The sequence below is a fragment of the Pelobates fuscus genome, chromosome 1 (assembly GCF_036172605.1).
Source record: "Pelobates fuscus isolate aPelFus1 chromosome 1, aPelFus1.pri, whole genome shotgun sequence".
NCBI lineage: Eukaryota > Metazoa > Chordata > Amphibia > Anura > Pelobatidae > Pelobates > Pelobates fuscus.
Genome location: NC_086317.1, coordinates 39,790,550 through 39,809,140, shown reverse-complemented (window position 1 = coordinate 39,809,140; position 18,591 = coordinate 39,790,550). Strand labels below are relative to the sequence as shown.

At 37.7% G+C, this 18,591-nt stretch overlaps 1 protein-coding gene across 5 annotated transcripts in view; it reads right to left on the bottom strand.

Annotated features, from left to right (window-relative positions):
- Positions 1–18,591, bottom strand: part of GRIK1 (glutamate ionotropic receptor kainate type subunit 1) — a 479,351-nt gene that overhangs the window by 9,912 nt on the left and 450,848 nt on the right. For 3 of the 5 annotated variants that reach the window (XM_063448077.1, XM_063448103.1, XM_063448085.1), the window contains one exon: positions 14,744–14,994. In XM_063448077.1, coding sequence (XP_063304147.1) covers positions 14,744–14,994 — 251 coding nt within the window. Of the gene's footprint in view, positions 1–9,684; positions 11,127–14,743; positions 14,995–18,591 lie in introns of those variants that run through there. The other 2 variants (XM_063448095.1, XM_063448112.1) reach the window with 1 other exon arrangement.

Sequence of the window (18,591 nt, the reverse complement as noted above, 5' to 3'; positions counted from 1 at the left end):
TTCTTTCTTCTTTTTTACAAATACTCTGCTCCTTCTTTCTTCTATTCTACAAATACTCTGCTCCTTCTTTCTCCTACTCTACAAGTACTCTGCTCCATCTTTCTCCTTTTTACAAGTACTCTGCTCCATCTTTCTCCTTTTTACAAGTACTCTGCTCCTTCTTTCTCCTTTCTACAAATACTCTGCTCCTTCTTTCTCCTATTCTACAAGTAATCTGCTCCTTCTTTCTTCTATTCTACAAATACTCTGCTCCTTCTGTTGTGGACAGAAGAATTAAACCAAAATGACTATTTACTAATGTCTATGTATTCTGTGTTCACTATGTTAAAACTGGCTGCTAGAGTAAATATTCCCTCCCCCCCTTCTACAATGTGTTCAGTCACTACTTCCTCTGCAAGCTTCTTGTAACACATTCCTGTGTTAACAGCTTCCTTTATTAACTCCTCCCCCACTTCCTTTGTTCCAGTTAACAGCTAATATGCCACGAGTAACAAAATGGAGAATCACTGTTAAGGTAACAAAGAAACTACTCCCTCTCCCTCCCATCGTGTATCCAGGAAGGAGGGAAGGAGCTGAAATATAGGGGGGAGAATTCTGTAATGATGACATCACATCCTGTAGGGTGGGTTTAGACAAGACCCTTTAGACTGTTAACCAATTGTTGAATTGATATTGTATGTTTAAACTGTGACGTATTTTTGCTTTAAGAAGGAGCCCCCCACTTCGGGGGAAAAAAACATTCCTTAGTATTTCACTGATCAGAAACTTTGTCTCCGGTGTGAATTACTTCTAGGGAAAGCGTGCACGCATTCATCAATCAATTTGGAAGGTGTAGATAGACAACTAATCAAAGTTTTCTTTGATCTAAAACACTTCTTTCTTCTATTCTACAAATACTCTGCTCCTTCTTACTCCTATTCTGCAAGTACTCTGCTCCTTCTTTCTCCTTTTTACAAGTACTCTGCTCCTTCTTTCTCCTACTCTACAAGTACTCTGCTCCTTCTTTCTCCTACTCTACAAGTACTCTGCTCCGTCTTTCTCCTTTTTACAAGTACTCTGCTCCTTCTTTCTCCTACTCTACAAGTACTCTGCTCCTTCTTTCTCCTTTTTACAAATACTCTGCTCCTTCTTTCTTCTATTCTACAAGTACTCTGCTCCTTCTTTCTCCTTTTTACAAATACTCTGCTCCTTCTTTCTCCTATTCTACAAGTACTCTGCTCCTTCTTTCTCCTTTTTACAAATACTCTGCTCCTTCTTTCTCCTATTCTACAAGTACTCTGCTCCGTCTTTCTCCTTTTTACAAATACTCTGCTCCTTCTTTCTCCTTTTTACAAATACTCTGCTCCTTCTTTCTCCTATTCTACAAGTACTCTGCTCCTTCTTTCTCCTATTCTACAAGTACTCTGCTCCTTCTTTCTCCTATTCTTCAAGTACTCTGCTCCTTCTTTTTTCTATTCTACAAGTACTCTGCTTCTTTTCTCCTTTTTTTACAAGTACTCTCCTCCTTTATTTTATCCCTATTTTTCTTCCCTTTTTTATTTTTTGATCTTTTCCTTTTTATCTCCTTTTTTATGCTTTTCTTTTAGCGTCCTTAGGGCAATGTACAAAAGTAAGGCTGAGCTAGTTAGTCCACTTATTATTAGCCAACAACAATTCTCTCCTGCCTATAATTTTCTTTCTCCTATTTTACAACTTCTCTGCTCCGCTTCTGCCTCTCCCTGCTATCAGCTTCCACTCCTCCCCTTCCTCTTCCCACGTGTTACAGTCACGTTTGCGCGTGCATGCACACGTTCGCTTGTTCGCGTGCATGCATTCTCACGCACGTTCGTACTTTAATGTGTGTGCTCGCGCCCGTCCACTCACACTTTTTAAAAGGAGAAGGTCTACAGTAATTACAGGGCTTTTAATTATGTTTTCTGCCCTTTCCTAAATAAATCTTTAATAGATACTCTTAGCAGAGGACATATAGAGATCTTTAATAGATATTCAAATAGATTCTTATAAAATTGGATATCATGAGTTTGGGAAGACTTACCTCAATCTCTGCTGGTTAGTGCCCTTTTGTGATTGGTATTATAGCATTTCATAGAATTGTCTCGTTTGATGGCAACTATGATAGGAAGTAGGGCTATCAAGTGTTTACACTATTTTTGAGTTTCTGTATGACTCGTTAGTGAAGAAGTACTATCTGTAAGCTACCCTATCTAATGAAAAGTATTCACACAAATCTCACTATTCACTTTTCTAACTGTGTTTATTGTTTCAGTAACTCTTGGATTGTTGTAATGTCAAATGAAGAGGTTCCCTCTTCGGCTCCTTAGGTGGAGATATTCCAGAATTTATGCTAGAGGTGGTATCCCCATTTCACATAAATGAGGAACTTATTTTACCTGAATTTTGTCCTAATCCAAGACTTGTCATCATTCCAAATTGGGGTTCCAGGTTCTGTGACTGGCACTGTGGTGAAGTTGGTTAACGGGTCTGTCTACCTATCTGTTTTGGACTCTTTTCTATAAATGCGTTTGGAATGTTATTTATGCAATCCTTGTGCAACTTGCTCTGAATAGTGAGTTATTTTTATTCTTTTATTTTAAGTGGGTTCTGCTACAGCCTGTATCTGGTGTAGTGGCTTATTTGTTAAAACACCCGTTTAGTTAACAGAAGATTGTGAGTTGGAATCTCATCAATGCATTTCTGATCATTCAAAACTTGCATCCTCATCTAGAGACTTTGAAATAAGTACAGTGAGCTAAAATGAGTGGTATAGATATAAACTAAAATATCTTGATTTGGGCATCTCATGGTAGTAACGATTAAACTGTGTGTTATTTGATTTATTGAAAGTTATTAGGATTTTTTGTGCTCTTCCCTGTTCTATGGGAGTGGTGGGAAGAGCTAACCCTAGTGTAAATATAACCAAGGACATACCACGTGTAATATAGTAGAAACAGTGCTCTAAAATACAAGAAATCTTCATTTTTGCCCAGCAACGTTTATTCAAGCATTTGAAAACCTGCATCCTTGTCTTTAAAAATAAACAAAATAAAAACATTTTAATATTTTTTTTTTCTCTGCAATCATCTATATATATATATATATATTACACCATGGACAGAACTCGGAATCATGAAACAAGTGAAAGCAGTCGTTCATTGTCTGATTCCTTTGTGTGTGACATGCACATATGGTGTTTTGGAGTTTACGAAATTCATACGACCTGCTGATCACTCAGAATTCAGACCAAACCCAGTTCATTTGAAACCAAATGCACAGGTCTAGTTATGATTAAACTGACTGTCTGATCTAACCTATTTTGGTATTTTGTTTATGAATGTATCAGGCAAGCTTTATGTAAGAACACTGAAAATAATGCAGTATGATCTTGGAGGCAATACCACCACTTTGCTTATTTGGTTAACACACCTCTTTTGTGAGCAGGAAATCTTGAATTTAAGATCTTACTCTTCACAGATATATAACCTAAATTGTCTTATTTGGACCTTTTCTAAAAACAGTTTGCAAAAGCTGCAGATCTGTATTCTGCAGCCTTTGCAAGTCCACCTCTTCTAAACCTGCCAACACTTTCTGTGGCTGTCCAATCACAGTCTTCTCAATGAAGTTCTGAGCAATTGCTGCCTCTTAAGTTTAGTTGAGTTATCATGGTTACAGGATTGGTCAGAAACATGCGCTCACAACCAGACACTGTCGATATATGTTGCAGAAGCTGTTTGTGTACAGAGTAAAATGACTTTCAGTGATACAGATTTGTAATATGCTGACTCTAACAGTGCTGAATAAATGACTCTCATAGAAATTCTGACTGGGTTCAAACAGAAACTAGCAGGAGGTGGGGGGGGGGGCCGAGTCTTTGAGCTAACATGCAGCCATCCTTAGCAACTCCAGCTTTGAGCAATTCTTAATGACTAAATATCGCTTATCACTCCCCAAAAAGGAAGAGTTGCTTACCAGAATTGATTAAGGAAGACCACCAGCCACATGATGGTATCTGTTTGCAACCAAAAGTCGACTTAATCAGCCGTTACCAGCGATTTGGGCCTACTCCGACCTAGGAACCTGGACAGCCTCAGCCTAGGAGATAGAGCTGGGAGGCCCAGTGTGCACCAGAGGATGTGCTCTGGCAGATAGGAAACCACACAACATATGAGGTCTTGCTTCAAGACGAATCGAGGTGACCGATGAAGGTTATTCAGTAAAGTGAAAAATATTGGAAAATCAAAGTGAATTTAAAATTTAAGTCTAAAGTAGCTGAACTGGAACCATAGCTGACTTGGAGGGTTTTTCTAGTTTGGCTGTTTTTGCCTTAAATTTCTAATACACATTGAACTCACATTGAACAGTTCTCACTTTAGTAAATAGTAAGTCTAAACTTCAACAAAACTTGTCCTAATTCTTAAAAACAAAAAATCACTTATTCAAAATCATAAAATGTTAAAAGTCTGTCGGTCTGTCTGTCTGTCTGTCTACCTATCTGGTTAGGAATCCAAAAAGACACATAAACACTGCTAAATAATGCAAACTTCCTATTCCAGAGTTTGTAAGAGTAATAGAAAGTGCCCTAATTTTCTCCCATCTGGTAAATCTCTCCTTAAATACTGACACATTTTTTCATCTCTCCTGCTTCTTGTAATGGTTGAAATACATACAGAAAATGCTTTTTCAATCTGGAAAAAAAAATTCAAGTAAAGATTTTCTCCTAGTAATAGTAGTCTATGTAACATCAAATAGGAGCAGGCTGGATGTTCCCAGCATGAAATGAAACATTTTCCATTTAGTTTCTACTAGATTTGTCAATGTCAGTGCTCATGTATATTGGGCTGTTTCAGTTCTGTAATTTTTATTAGAAGGCCAACGATGTGAACTGACTTTCTGCTCACTGCTCCCATCATTTGTTTCAATTTTAATTTTAGCCCTAGACTATATGGGATTTGTAAAAAATGGCAAAATACAAAAAGTGTTGCTGTGTGTGTTCTGAGATTTCGCTGTGCCCTAGAGTGGCATAGTACGGACGGTACAGACCCCTGGAAGCATTGCTGGAGGGTCCCCACGCTAACGACAATGTGTCTCTCCATCATTTATGGACCTTTTAGACAGAAGAGTAAATCTTCCCTAATTGTCTCCTAGCAAAGGATCAGAGATCTGTGCTTGCTCCGACAGAGATACCTTTTGGTGCTTTCACGTCAGTCATTTGTTGTTACAGTACAATGTGTAGAGTGAAATAGAGTGCGTCAGATATGACACCATGATCTGGTGCTAGCCTGCCTCACTGGAAGACTGCACACCGCATCAGACAGAGACAGAGCTCAGACTGAAATCTGTAGAAGAAAAATGGCAGAATCTTGGTTCTTCAGGCCAGTAGAAACCCACACAGTTCTGGACAATTCTTATCTGCTGTCTCACTCCTACAATGCTCAGCCTACAGACACCACAACAGCTGGCTCGAGAGGCATCTATAAATATATTGCAGTTTTATTTTACAAAAGTTTAAGTGGGCTGATAAATGGTGACTTCGCTGCAGGTGGTCCGATGGCAAGGAAAGGTGCAAGTTTTTTACCTGAACCTGTCCCTCGCGGGTGCCGCCATTTTCTTCTGCTCCTGTCATTAGCAAGAGTACAGCATTGAGGTCACTGGTGTCGGGTGGAAGATGGACACTTCCAGATGGTGGTAGCTCCGCCCAGTGTCTAGAAGTGTCAGGCGTAGAAAAATACTGAAGCAAAGTAGTCCTTACTTTGTCTCGGTACATCTTTTGACTGGGTTGGAATTTCAGTAAAATCCCACCACAGTCAGTATGAGTATTTCATTAAGATTGTATCTCTATGAAATACTAATTTTACAGGGGGCGGGGGGGTAATACATGTTTAGCCAAGACAAACAATGAAAATAAGGACAATGTTTCATTTCTACTTTTTCTACACTGACTACCAAATGCAAAAACAGATTGACAGGAAGCTAAGATGGAAGCGCCCAGTTTCAGGATAAAGAGGTTTGGTTTTAAAATAACATTCCAAGCATCAAAACAACTACAGTTTACTGTCGTGGTTATAGAACCAGGCCCAGGACACACCTTATTTCTCTAACCTTGGGTTGCACCAGGTGGCGCTCTTAGCCTTAACTTCTAATGCCGGAGTGCTGGAAGCTCTCTGTCGGAGCTACGCACAGTAGTGTAGGGCTTAGCTCATTGATAACTCTTCAATGCAGGGCCTAATTTAGGAGAATTAACGCAAGCTCCAGGTTAGGAATTTTTAGTGGTGCAGGTGGGGTGTTTCGTTCAACGGATGCTAGGTAAGAAGTCAAACCATTCAGAAATTCTTTTACTATTTACAATGGGGGTGTGCACCTGGGAGGTTCTAGCACCATAACCATGACAGGAAGCTTTAGTGGTTATGGTGTGTGGAATGTTCTATTAACAAGCCAGCGTAATAACAGTTCTCCTTTAAAAAGTGCACATTCTGCCATTTTATGTAGCTCTATGGAAGATGGACACTTCCAGATGGTGGTAGCTCCGCCCAGTGTCTAGAAGTGTCAGGCGTAGAAAAATACTGAAGCAAAGTAGTCCTTACTTTGTCTCGGTACATCTTTTGACTGGGTTGGAATTTCAGTAAAATCCCACCACAGTCAGTATGAGTATTTCATTAAGATTGTATCTCTATGAAATACTAATTTTACAGGGGGCGGGGGGTAATACATGTTTAGCCAAGACAAACAATGAAAATAAGGACAATGTTTCATTTCTACTTTTTCTACACTGACTACCAAATGCAAAAACAGATTGACAGGAAGCTAAGATGGAAGCGCCCAGTTTCAGGATAAAGAGGTTTGGTTTTAAAATAACATTCCAAGCATCAAAACAACTACAGTTTACTGTCGTGTTTATAAAACCAGGCCCAGGACACACCTTATTTCTCTAACCTTGGGTTGCACCAGGTGGCGCTCTTAGCCTTAACTTCTAATGCCGGAGTGCTGGAAGCTCTCTGTCGGAGCTACGCACAGTAGTGTAGGGCTTAGCTCATTGATAACTCTTCAATGCAGGGCCTAATTTAGGAGAATTAACGCAAGCTCCAGGTTAGGAATTTTTAGTGGTGCAGGTGGGGTGTTTCGTTCAACGGATGCTAGGTAAGAAGTCAAACCATTCAGAAATTCTTTTACTATTTACAATGGGGGTGTGCACCTGGGAGGTTCTAGCACCATAACCATGACAGGAAGCTTTAGTGGTTATGGTGTGTGGAATGTTCTATTAACAAGCCAGCGTAATAACAGTTCTCCTTTAAAAAGTGCACATTCTGCCATTTTATGTAGCTCTATGTAATTTTTTTCTTTATCAACAGCAATTCGGCTGTTTAATCCTGATTCAAATTAGTAGTAAGATAAAATGTGATTGGCTGTGTCCTAGCTGTTTTCTATTACTGAACTGGCAATACAAAGTTGATAAGGAAAACTCAACAACATCATTATTTTAAGAATGTTGAATGAAATTTTAATCACACAGAGTATATTCCAACAATTAAACCAGTTGGTAATGTTTTTAGCTAAGATGGCTCCCCACTGTTCTGTCAAATTCCACTCATTGCTGCTAGGATGGGCTGACATTAACAGTACATTTGTGAGGGATTTAGCTGCTCAATTTGACTTCGGCCATTCTAATGTTCCCTTATTATTAAAATATGTAATTGTTAAGTTGTGGCTGGTGACGTTTAATGATGATGAGGTGCTGCCCCCCACACCCCCATTTGTTGGTCTCTATTCACTTAACCCCATATGATGCCGTGTTGAAAACCAGCTGCATCTTTAATCAACAATAGAGAGGAGCACCTCCTTGTTGTGAATTGAAAACTGATTTATAAAACTATAGTTTTAGTTTTGTTTTTATTAAAATCAACTACTTTTGTCAAATGCTTTGCTATTTAGTTTTCAATTTACAAACTTTAGTAAATAAATGTACTCTGTTTTTTTTCTTTGTATATTTTAAAGTAACTGTGGAACACACATCCCTCCCAACTTAGCAGTTTGCGGAATCTGGACTGGGGGCTTGTTTTCCTAGGCGGCATCACCACTGATGCAATTTGTTTCACTTGCAACATTGATAATAGGTGAGCTTGTTATAATGTTTCAGTGTATTTTTTTCAACGCTGTTGCATGCTCGCATTTATACCTATCTATAGAACCTTTTACTCGGATAGAAAACAAGACTTTTCTGTAGAATATATGTCCTTAAAAATGAATGACAGGCAATCTTCCAGGATTTATGAGGTTCTTTTATAAAAAAAATATTCACCCCTTGGTCAATGCATGTGAGCAAACATCTCAGTTGGTGTTGCCTGTTGGGATAGGGACATGGCAAAACCATCAGACAGCAATTTGTGCTTTGAGAAACAGATAGAACATTGAGAACCTGGAGCTCTACATCCCCTGAACATAATATAACAATGATCTTTTATTTATAACCTTTAAAGGTCTGTTCTATCATTCTATCAAGACCAGCATGAATGCATCTAACTAGATCAGTCCACATGTGGCTGCTAGTGTGTGAGCTTGTATGTGTGTGTCAGTGAGCATGTGTGTTGTCAGTGAGCTTGTCTGTAGTGATCATGTGTGTGTCAGTGAGCCTGTCTGTTGAAAGCATGTGAGTGGGTGTCAGTGAGCTTTTCAGTAGGGAGCATGTGTGTGTGTCAGTAAGCTTGTATGTGGTGAGCACATGTGTGTATGTGAGCTTGTCTGTGGTGAGAATGTTTGTGTCAGTGAGCTTTTCTGTAGGGAGCATGCGTGTGTCAACGAGCTTTTCTGTAGGGAGCATGTGTGTCAGTGAGCTTTTCTGTATGGAGCATGTGTGTTACAGTGAGCTTGTCTGTAGTAAGATTGTGCATGTCAGCGTTTGTCTGTACTACATTTGTGTGTGTATGTCAATGAGCTTGTCTGTCAGTGAGCTTATTTGTGTGCATCTCTGAGCTTGTATTTTTATGTCAATGAACTTATGTATATCAGTGAGATTGTTTGTCTGTGAGGCTGTTTATCAATGAGCTTGTGTCAGTGAGATTGTCTGTGTCTGAATGTGAGTATACTTACTGCATAATGAGATGTTTTACGCTGAAAGGACCAATATTTTTTATGCGAAATATATATATATATATATATATATATATATATATATACACACATGTATACATACATATATAACCCGATAATATGTAAGGTTATGTCTTGCCACCCCAGATGATTGAGTAATAATATAAACACAACATGGCACAATGACTTATGGGGCTGGCATAGATTTTATTTTCCAGGGCTGTTTTGTATCCCCAGTCTGGCCCTGCTAAAGATTCTACCGCCTGAACACGGTTCCATGATGGTAATAATTTAGAATATGGTGGAAGAACACACAAGCCCCCTCTATAGCTTCTTAGCAGATATAGGATACACAAGTAACTCAAAGATGTTCACCTTTATTTATTTTTAATATGCTGAATATACCATTGTTGCATTTCTCTATGTAGTGCTATTGGTTGATGCTGCATTTCATCTGGTGTCAATAATTGTAGAGACTTTGTGTCTCCATTATGTTTAAATGATACCAGTGCACTTCTTCTGTACATTACATAATCGAGTAGAGATGAACAGCTTTGATGGTCTTCTGGATGGTGTGAATAAGGACAGTCCTCAGTTTGTTCCAAATATATTCATCATATTTTTTACATCAGTGCATTTTCATTTTGATGCATGTATACACTCGATTCTTACAATTTCCACTATAGCTATCACAGTTTCCTTTTGTGTTACTCATACTATTGAGTTGTCTGGAAGGCAGTGTCTTTAGTCTCATCTGTCTACACAATTTTATGAATTTTGAAATTAAAGTATATATCCTCCTAATAACAATTCCCTCTTAAGCGAGTAAGTCTATTAAATTATCACAGGTTCTATGTGCACATTGTTTCTATTTTCCCTACCTCCAATAAGACTACTTGATACCTACTTCATCCACAGAAAGTGAATTTATATTTTCCCTGTTTACTTTGTGAATTTTATCCAAGCTTTCATGTGTACATCAGACCTACCCTTCTAGCTCCAATGCTGTTTTTTTTGTGTCGCTACCCATTGCCAGCTTTCCAATTACCCATGTCTCCAGTTATAGTGTATGTACTACATTGTCACCTCGATCCAGCTATAAAATACCACCTTTTTCCTTTTATCTTCATAATAATTCTCCTTTCATTTCTAGAATATTGGTCCTCAACTTCTACATCTATTTTACAGAACTCTCTATATATATCTCTTCACCATGTATCTACATTCCAAATGCAATAGACTGTTTTCCTGGTTCCTATATCTTTTGTCTCCATACCCAATATCTAAAAGGTACATCTTTTCCAGATCTCCACCAGGTATCCATGAGTTTCTTTTGCAGAGTTTTTGTCAACTTTAGATTTTTTTTCTTTTCACTCCAATAAGCCCATGTCCCACTCTGACCTCGGGATATTGGGCTCCTGTTCACGATAAATATCTGACCAATACTGTTTAAATAATACATTACAAAACTGTACATATACGTGGCCTTTTGGAGAATACAGACCCTTCACACTTTACACAGAGAATATAAAAAGCCACATTCATATTAATCAGCAAAACAGTTACCTTTACTTAGCAAATAACATCAATGTTAAGGCTCCAACAATATGAATCTTCTATTTGCTTCAGGGACATACTAAAGGAAATCTATGTGTAGATCACCATATCTACTTTATAAAGCATACCAACAGTCATTATCTTTCATTATCTTCCATTATACCAACAGCATGCCAACAGTCATTAACTTTCATTATAGTCCATTATTTTCTAGGTCACATTTGCCCTTATTCAGCTGAGGTAGACAACGGTTCTACAGCTTTTACACACGAAAACAAAACCCTTGATCCAAGTCATCTACAAACGTCTTCTTTTTTTTGAACACACCTTTTATTTACTGACTATACAGTGTGAATGGGGGGTTGTGTTCGAATCCCTCTTTCCTCTCGAATTAATTTGCCACAGTCTAATTCCGTAGATAGTGTGGTTCCTGAAGTAGAGTTGGATGGATGAGGTGGCTTACATTGCATTCCGTAAAAGAAACAAAAGGCCTTTGCATGCAAAAGAAATATAAAAAAACAAAACATGCATGATTAAACATAATATGAGTATGATCTATGAACACAAGCAGAATGAACAAGGTCTAACAAGGTCTAATGTTGCAATAAATTATGAAATAACAGTTGCTTTGTATTGATAAATGTACTAAATCAAAAAGCCAAAAAAAGCCCCACATTTCACATTAGTGATGATGTATAATAGAAAAATAAATAAAAAAAAAACATTAACGGGGTTTATGCACTAAAAAGTGAGTTGTGTTGTGCGAGCAACGAAGTTGAATCTTTTATGTTAAAATAGTTTTTAAAAATACCTTTCTTAGTAGCATTGGGGATATTCTCCAGTCTGATTATTTCAGCCTAAATTGGATTTAGGTCCCCTCGGAACAAATTTCCCGGTATGATAAATGTGTTTCCGATTATTAACTGTATTTATACTCCACACAATGGCTGTTTAGTGGATATACCCCTTTGCCTATATCACATAGGCTTAAAGCAGAATGAGAACATGCACATTTAGTAGAGCTAATTTAGTCAGATGTAATCGCCAAAATGGCATGTAAAATGCTGATTGTTCATAATGAGAATTCTTTCTGAGCAATTTTTCCAAGTGCTACAGCACTTGTACGTACTTCAGATGATATCAGTGAAATCTAGTGCTTCATTTTCATTACCAGTTTTATTACTGAAAAGGCAAATTATGTTTTCTGTATTTCTCTGTACTGACAATTCAATCACAGTGTATCAACTGTGTTCAACAAATGGTTTTGTATATGTTTTGTGTAATGTGTCCTTTAAGGAATTCTATAGTATAAGGAATACAAAGTAAAATTCCTTACACTACAGAGCCCTTGGGTTCCCCCTTTCCCTCTCCCCCTTGGCTCAGAAAGGGTTAACACTTCCCCCATTCCAGCACTAATGTCCCTCTGCGCTGTGTCTGCGTTGGTTGACAGCCACTAGAGACAATCTTAATCCTACAATTTTCTCAAAAACTGCAATGATTTACATTGCAGAGCTAAATGGGACAGGGACTGTGACAAACTCCCCTTTTTACAGGAGTTTTCCACGAGCTCCTGGAGGTGCCTGCTTGCCAGCCTCCTGCCCACAGACTATGGACCCTGTGGAAAATAACGTAAAAGTCTCTGTTCGTGCCTTTTTGGAGTTATATGGCCAGACTTTGAACTTTCGAAGTGGGACTTCGAACTCCCGAAGCCATTCGAAGTGCCATTCAAACACGTGGCGGTGGCCATCTTGTTTAATCGAATGCATCCAGCGGTGTTTGGTCGTCGAGTGCATGGAACTCAAATCGGACACTCAACGGCGTGAACACCGCTAAACTTTACCTTCCATGGAGGTTCGGCTATTCAAACGGCGTTCGGTAAAAAGAAACTCACGAAGAAGAGACATACACTGACTCCACTCACGAACGCCTACGTTCAGTATTTCGAACTGTACTTCGAATCCCCGAAGTAGACTGGTCGCACAGCCTGATTCTCTGGAACTGTTTTGGGCATGAAACAATGTGTGCAGTCGGTCAAAATAAGACTTCCAGGAAATTCCTGAACCCCTGAACTGATCTGGATGATTTTTGGATATGCTGGTCACCCAGATAAAGGCTATCAGGGGAGGTAACATTTGTTCGGATATTATGTGTTTTGGGGTACTTTTGGGACTTTTTAGAAATGCAGTTTTTTTCTGCCTGGAGATAATTGAGCTGCTACCGCAATTAACTCAATCCTATTCCATCCTATTAGTGTCATTGTATGAATGTGTCCAATATTTTATTTTAATATTACACTTATATTTTATGTACAACTGACCTTTCCAAAATCTAATCAGCAATTTTCTGTATGTCGCTGCAGTAATCAGTCAGTCTTAGCAGGGAGACACCATAACCACTGCAGTCCTATAAAGTTGTTATGCTGCTCAGACTTTAATTACCGTACCAGAGCAAGTGTTGTTATAATAATATGTGATCTTGGGCCAATAGTGTAAAGAACTTGCATTACTGATTTTTAAATCATTTTGTCACACTACTGAATAAGTTATTATCACTTTTTGATATTATATTTAAGTAACTGATTTAAAGTTTTCTATCAGTACGAGTACATTTCCATTTTAACACAACTTGTCCAAATATTATACAAGGAAATACTTTTGTAGTTCTCTTAGAGGTTCATCAAGCACTCGTTAGCACGGGGTACTATCAGAGTTGATGAGATTAAAATTTTAACTCTGAGTTCAAATAATGACTAAGTCACACATACACTCTCACACACAGATTAAGCACATAAATAAGAATGAAACAAGATTTGAAGCTCGGAACCAACCATGTTGTTTAGAATAGCATTGCTATATATAGAAATTCCTTATACTGCAAAAGAAAATTACCAACAATAATGAGGCAGTGCAATAATCAAGCTATTGTCTGAAAACTGGTATTTTGTGAAACTGATTGCATGCTAGGGTAAAATCTAAAAAAAACTAATTTTGTTGCAAATAAACCAAGAAATTATAGGATCAAGTTTCAGGAAGCAAATACATATCCATTCTTGTCTAATATTGTTTTAAAGCGTTAAAGCATAGTAATCAAAATTATTTTAACCCGTTCAAAGTGGACCAAACTAGTTCTGAAAGACTTTTTAGTGACAATGAATCAACTACTCATCAAGTGTCAGTAGAGCTCTGTAATGTAGTTGAGACTCACTATACATCGAACCAACATTCCATGCTTGAATATTTAGTATTTTTTCTTAAACTCTGTGTGCTAGCAACTAGTTTCACATCTTCTCTAGATGTCAGTTGGATTTTACTTGGATTTCTTAAAAAGCATCAAGATAACATAACACACCCAGAAACCATTCACACACACACACTTTCCACACAAAAAAAACATGCGCGCACACACGCACTGCACATTTATATTACACAAAAAATACAACCTTGGAGTATCATACAGACATACACACACACACACACACACATCCTCACACACACTCACACACTTTAAAGGTTTCTATTTTATAGATGGTCTTTTTAAATATTTGTAGTTTTAACTTTTTTCCCAGGCCTTAATTATGCAAAATGTTGGAGATTTAAAGCTTTAATTGTTAAGGATACGGTTGTGCGGTTATCTCCGTTCCCCTGCTTTAATTTGAGTTTCCTATTCATCAGAAGGAGATCAAAGAGAATTTAGTTTTAATATTCAAGTTAGGAAAAGGGTATTTTGTGCAGTATTTGCAGCAGTTTACAAAAACTGCTAAGCCCAGAGGAATTATTTGTAGTATGCTTTTTTTCTTTTCATTTTTAAAGTACTTCTTTTAATGCTCCCAATTTTATGATTTTGACTAGAGTATTTTGGTAAAAATAGCCACAAACAAATCATAAAATCTAAAATATACAGCACATTTTCAATTTAATTCCTGTAGGATTCATCAGCCTATATAGTAAGTAGCGGCTCAGTATACGATCAGAGACTCCAGAGACTATTTTGATGAAAATGTGATATTCATCAAGCATATTTAATGAACAATCCCCTAATCAGTGGTGTCTCAATGGTAGACTCAAAGACATTGTAACATTGACGTATAACCCACCACCCCCACACTCACCTGTTCTATGTCACTGTTTTTCCTGGATTTGTATATGAATTCTCCTATTGCGACAAACACTGATAGAACAAGTCCTGCAGCAAGTACGATGAAGATGCCACCGATGTTTTCCACTCCCAAAGCACTAGCTTCTTTGCCATCTTCTTCTGGGCAACCATTCCCGCGCCACCACCTTTCTTTCATCATATGTAACTTTCCTTCCTCTTGCAGCTGTAAAATGGCTATTGTAATTTTATCTCTGTATGGAGATCCTGCAAAGAGAAAGGTCAAAGGTGGAATAAAAATACGTCAATCAGGTTGTCTACAGAAAAATTATTTACTCAGTTCTAGGTCATTTTAGGTTCATTTGTTACTATCATTATTATTTATATAGCTCCAACAAATTCTTTATGTATTACAGTGCTGCCTCCCCATGTGTTCCCTATCAAGGGTTGATAAATGTTTGTCTCATTAGAGATGTTGCCTTTTAACTCAAAGCATAAAGGTCAAATGTTAGTGTAGGACTCACGTAACAGCTTTGCCTTGACGTGGCAGGTGAGCTTACACTTTAATGGCCATTGGAGTGATACCAAAGAAAACCTCCAGTTATTTAAAAGTGCATAGAGATTTGGGATAGTGCAAGTAACTTTTCTCTTTTTTTTTTTTTTTATATATATGTACTACAGTCATTGCTGCCACCCAGGAGAAGTGGGGGTTTGAGCGCAGTCCTTAATTTTGTATGTTTGCATTATAATCAAATAATGGGGATAATTTACATCGAGTGATTGACTGTTACGTTTCTGAGCCGGTCAGAGAGGAGACTTATGCCGGGGTTGACTTCAGGTAGTTTATTTTGGCCATGATCCATGAGCATGGTCCATGAGCATATACAGAATCTGCACGATCTAGTGAAGGAAATAAAACAAGATACAGGGTTCTTTGGGGATTGGGATTGGACCTTTGGTTTTGGTACATGGCTCAGTATGTTAATTAAGAAAATATTGTATGTTTACTTTTCGCAGTATTTGTCATAATGATGATTTTTCTGACATTTAAGTTCTTCTCCTGTCTTCTATCATCCTTTTGTAAATCAAAACCTTGTGTTGGTCGTACCTTTACTTATATTCCAGCTTCCTCAACCCCTGACACCTAAAGCGCTGTATAATTGATGAAGGAACATTCCTCCTGTGACCCCTGGATTGCGCTGTCTGAGGGAACCTTGTGAAGGCATAATAAAAGACCCACAGGTATGACTAGCATACCTGGACATACCTCAGACACCAGGGTGAGCCTTGGGTCAAAAAGAGGGGAATTGTGATGGGAGGCACCTTTGACCCAAGGCTCAAGCTACAGATGACCGGATGACCAGTCTGTTTTTACTTTGAACTTTTAGTCTAGTTTCAGTGTCTCACAAGTAAGCATAAATTCTTGACTTGTGATATTCTGTGGTTTCTGAGGAGACTATTGCAGCTTTACCCTCAGCCCCCCTTCTTATGTTTTTTTATATATAACCATTGAAATATGCTTAGTTCTGTAAATTCCTTTTATGGTACAAAGTGCATTTAAGCATCCTGTTTTTTGTCACGCAAGTCATAAAACGATATAAACTGTAAACTCCGATTAAAAAGAGGAAGTAATCTTTGAATCACAATTGTCTGATGTGTCTGATTGCTTCACCAAGTGTGCACTCATAGTACAATTTGGTTTCCCCTGAACATATCTCTCGGTATCTTAATATACCGATCAAGGAAGAAACAGAAGTTTAGGCAATATGCCCCAAAGCAGGTTTACAGGAGAAAGTGAAACCTATCAGTGAAATAATAGGTAACAAGTAAACATAATATTATCAGACAATAATAAACAGCATAATAAAGGATAATGGAATTCGGGTTGGTTCTAAGTCAAAGTGAACAGTCTCTTTAGTTTGGAGGATTTGTACAGAAGTTACCAGATATGTGGATCAGGGTTTTTCAGCAGAGTTGCAATTAATAGGATGGTTAGTAAAGTCCAGGAAGGTTAGATCCAAAGCAAATAAGGAATTATAGAAAACAAAGTCCAGTTTGAATTAAAGCAGGATGTTTGGATAAATCAGGATGGATCAAAGGAAATCAGAGTTGAGAAGGTTATCAGGAATCAGTTTGAGCCAGGGACAGATGTCTTTTCTCTATCAGACCATAAACAAGTATCAGTAAGAGCCAGGAGCAGAACACAACTTCTCTCAATGTAAAGGCTATATGATGAGTTGGGTATAGCCTTTTATAGCAGACTTGGAAGATCATGTGAGGCAGGTGAGAGCGACTGAGGATTGACTATTGGCTAGGGAGGCCACTAGAGGCGAGAAACAGGTATTGCAGTAATAAAACAAAACAATATCTTTGGTTGTCAGGATGGGATACTGACATTGACATACAAAATATTAACAACACAAGATGTAGAAAAAGCCTTGCTCAAAAGAACTTATGATAATCAAACACATGCGAAGGGGAAAGGTGAAAGGTCTCGATAGACTTTTAGATATGTGCAGGATTTTCTGTTAGCCTTTGTTTTCAAAGTCAAAGTATGCATCAATTTTGTTGATCAGAGACGGATATAGGATAACATAAGGGAGGGTAATTTATGACTTATACCATAACTGAGAGATTTAAAAGGGATGCAGTGGAGGTTTGTGGAAAGATATATTCCACTGTTGTTATAATGATGGTGATATAACGCTGGTGTTTGCTAATAAACCACTGGATTTAATAGACATTTATCACTGTGTCAAATGCCATAGGAAAACAGTAGTAATTTAAATTATTGCAACTCTCAAAAAATAGTAATTTTATTGACACTAGGACAAACACATAATCAAAATAACTAAGAAAGAAGAAACCAAGATTCTGGCTTAAGTCAAATTAATGCAGATTTGTTATTAAAATCATGCAAAAAGAATTCTAGAATTTCTCTCGACTTTGGTGAATTCACCAAGTAATGTTCTCACAAATGGAAGTTAATATCTGGCAAACAAACCTCTTGAATTATAGGAAGTAGTGATGGTGTGTAGGCACCACTGATCAAATAATAACACACTGGTGTAGTTATCGTGTATCCCCAAACACTATGATTGTTCAAATGTTCTACATTTGGTGTAGTATTGTTATTTTTAAACCTCTTGATTTGGCTAAAGAAAAACATAGTGAGATATAACAGGGAAATGAAAGATTATGGGCATCCAAGGTAAACAAAACAGTGAGGCTACCATTTGGAGTTTTCCCATTATGCTTAGATTTTTAAAATTAAAGAAAATTATTTGAAACTCAAAAAAATGGGAATCAAAAACTGGTTTTATAATGTATTACAAAGAACTCAACAGTATAAATATGACCCCTGACCCAACCATCAGCACTGGATGTACATAATTGGGGGGAGGCAATAAATCCCCAATATTGGCATACAGGGATACAATATCAAATTATACTCTCTAATTGATGTCTCCCAGGGAATTAAAACAAAAAAAGTTTATTATAGTTAATATAAAATAACATGGAGACAACAAAACTTGGAGCTAAGAAAAAGGAGTAAGCCTATATATATAGTATACCAAATAATAGGAGAGAAAGGAGTCTATGGGTGCCAAACACCACTCTACCAGGTCTGGCTATGATAAATCCCCAGGTCAGATTGGGTGGATGAATATGATGCCGATCAATATACAGGTATATAGGGGGTTAATTTAAAGCAAGAAAAACGTGAATGTCTCAATGACAATATATCCACCCTATAACTAATATTTTAGACACGTTGGTGATCATAGGTTAAGCTATTTCTCCTGAGCATCGATATGAGAAGAACTCCCACTAATGAGGATAATATAGCAGTTCTATGCTGCC